General features: G+C 39.5%; 1 protein-coding gene across 1 annotated transcript in view; it reads right to left on the bottom strand.

Annotated features, from left to right (window-relative positions):
• Positions 1-402: 402 nt before the first annotated feature.
• The window catches only part of LOC119593002, a gene marked incomplete in the record, with an annotated part of 27513 nt that continues 25300 nt past the window's right edge, over positions 403-2615 (bottom strand). The window contains 1 exon segment of the mRNA XM_037941892.1: positions 403-2388. Coding sequence (XP_037797820.1) covers positions 497-2388 — 1892 coding nt within the window.

Below are 2615 nucleotides of genomic sequence, written 5' to 3'. Positions count from 1 at the left end.
CTGGGATACATTTACACTTTTTATATATATACAAAATACCTACAACCAAACTAGAACCACAAGTAAAATGTTTTTGGTTACCCTGTATCATCTGACTGCACATCAGCTTTCTCAAAGTATCCAATAACCCCCAGAAACCCCTGGAGATATAATTTTAGAACCCATTGGAAGGGTCATTTTGAACTTGCAGAGGTATATAAAAATAATTAACAGAAATACAACAGTGTACAAAAACTTATATTCTTAACAACTGCCTCATCAATTTTTCTTTGGAGATGAAATGTAACAACAGACAAGTTTTGTCCATTTTCTTGATCTTTTAAAAACATCAAAACCTACGTAAAATCAATAAAGATGTTCCAATATCTCTTCCTTCACATCTTAATTCAATGACATCATATGAGTATTTTTTGGAAAAAAAAAAAAAAGTATACAACTGTTGCACTGCAAGCATGTAATCCTTAATAAAATCACAATGAAACAGACATTGCACTTTTCACTTATTAAACATTGCTTTTAGTCTATTGAACTCTTCATTATTAGATTGAGACCTCTGGACAGCACGTTTAGGCTCTGGTGCACTTTCAGTTTCAGGATCGGTCTCATGGACAGAATTTTTAATTTCTGGCTGTTTTTCACTTTCAGAATCAGACCTACTGATTGCAGGTTTGACTTCTGGCTTTGTTTCAGTTTCAGATATTACTTCATCTTCTTTCTGACCTACAAAGAATGAAGATTTTACAGGTTTTTCGTCACTCAAAAGCAGTGAGTTTGCAGACTCACTGCTGTGATCCTTTGCAAGGTCATCAGCTGGACCATGAGTTTCATTTTTGGAAGCATCTTTTTCAGCATCAGGATGGCTTTCAGAAAGCCCCTCAGGCAGTGAGTCCAGGTCCTGAGATTTTTCACCAATATTCTCTTTTGGTTTGTCTTCTTCACTGGCAAAGATCTTGCTCTCTCCTCGCTCTCTAATGGTGTCTAGACCATCCAGCATGGAGTCTTTGGTCAACACTCTCTTAAATTCTCTAGTCTGACTTGTTATTGTGGGACTTGGTAAATTGGTCACAAAACTGTTTGAATCAGCTCCTGCTAGAGCACTTTCTAGAGAATCATCACTACCTACATAAAACAATTTTTTATCATCCTTGTCATCATTTTCAGGGCTTTTATCACCTTGACCCTTAAATCTGGCCATGAGCTCATTCATTAGTGGATCTTGAACACTTCCTCTGGGTGAAGCTTGCACACTGGCATCACTATCTGAATCTGGTTCATGTACTGGGATGATTATGAATTTATTCAAGTGCCGAGCTAATGGGCTATCCGGAGAGGATGGAGGTATATCATCAAAACTAGACATACGTTTCAAAACTTTGAATGGGTGTTTCCTAATCACTGGGGTGCTTGGGACACTACTTGTTGATAATCCTCTTCCTGCTTGAGGGAGTGGTGGTGGTGCTGGCGGCGGGGATGAGAGGGGAAGAACAGGAGCAGATGCAGAAACCTTTAATGGTGATTCATTATCTACAGGTTCTGTCTGTAATTCAAATGGTTCAGGTTTCTTTTTGGCTTTCTTATCAACTATGGAATAAACTGGCTCAACAGCTGGGCTCTGCTGCAATGGCTTCTCCCCTATCTTTTCCTCTCCTTGTGCACTTCTTTCCTTCTCTGCCTTTTCCACTTCAGCTTTAACATCTTCAATAGTTTGATAACCTGGATCCTGGCTTGCCTTGTCTTCTGATTCTGATTCCCCATTTGCTATTTGCTCTTTATTAGCTATCACTTGTGGCAAGGATTCGTAGCCAGGATCAGTAGATAAACTAGATCCTTCTTCTTTCCTTGATTTACTTTCTTTACCTGTCTCTTCTTCGTTTTCTGATGAGCTTCCATCTTCCACAGCTCCAGTGTCTGGTAAAGGGGGCAATTCTCTTGCTTGAATATCACTATTGGATAATTGCTTAGTGCTACTCGAGAGCTCTTGGTCGTCTTCAAGAATAGATGCATTTGTCTCACTATCAATCCTCTTCTTCTCATTTCCACCAACAATCATATCCAGTGAAGCCAATGCCTCCCTTATCTCATTTTCACTGACACTCCCCGTTTCCTTCCTATGCACTTCTGCAGAAGTTGTTTGCCTTTCTGCCGTTACAAGTGGGGATTCTGGGATAGGTGTTTTGGCCCTGGGTGTTTTGTGGACAGTTGATGGTGTGTTAGGCTCGGAGCTGCAAGGGGTCGCTGGCTGGATTTCAATGGTAGGTATCACCTGAAGCTTGCTGTTATTTTTTTCATCTTTAACAAAGCCTGGGTTGTCTATACCTATCCATTTACCTATTGCTTTTAGTTCTTCTGTGCTATTCCGAAGGCCGTACAGAAAGTATATGAGGAAGCCTACATGCAATAAGGAAAGTTTGAGAAGCAGTGTTAGTGGCATGCAGCATATTCTATTCATGAGAAGTTAGTTAAAAAGCCAAATTATACATTCCGTGCATTGTGCAGATGTGTGTAAAATATTTCATTCAACAATCCGACTTCATCTATGAGCATATTGTATTACCATTGATGCTGGAAGGGCATGTATGTAAGCACTATCCACTATGGTTTTCTTTTATCATTAT

Source organism: Penaeus monodon, chromosome 31 (assembly GCF_015228065.2).
Source record: "Penaeus monodon isolate SGIC_2016 chromosome 31, NSTDA_Pmon_1, whole genome shotgun sequence".
NCBI lineage: Eukaryota > Metazoa > Arthropoda > Malacostraca > Decapoda > Penaeidae > Penaeus > Penaeus monodon.
This window is presented reverse-complemented; position numbering and strand designations above follow the sequence as displayed.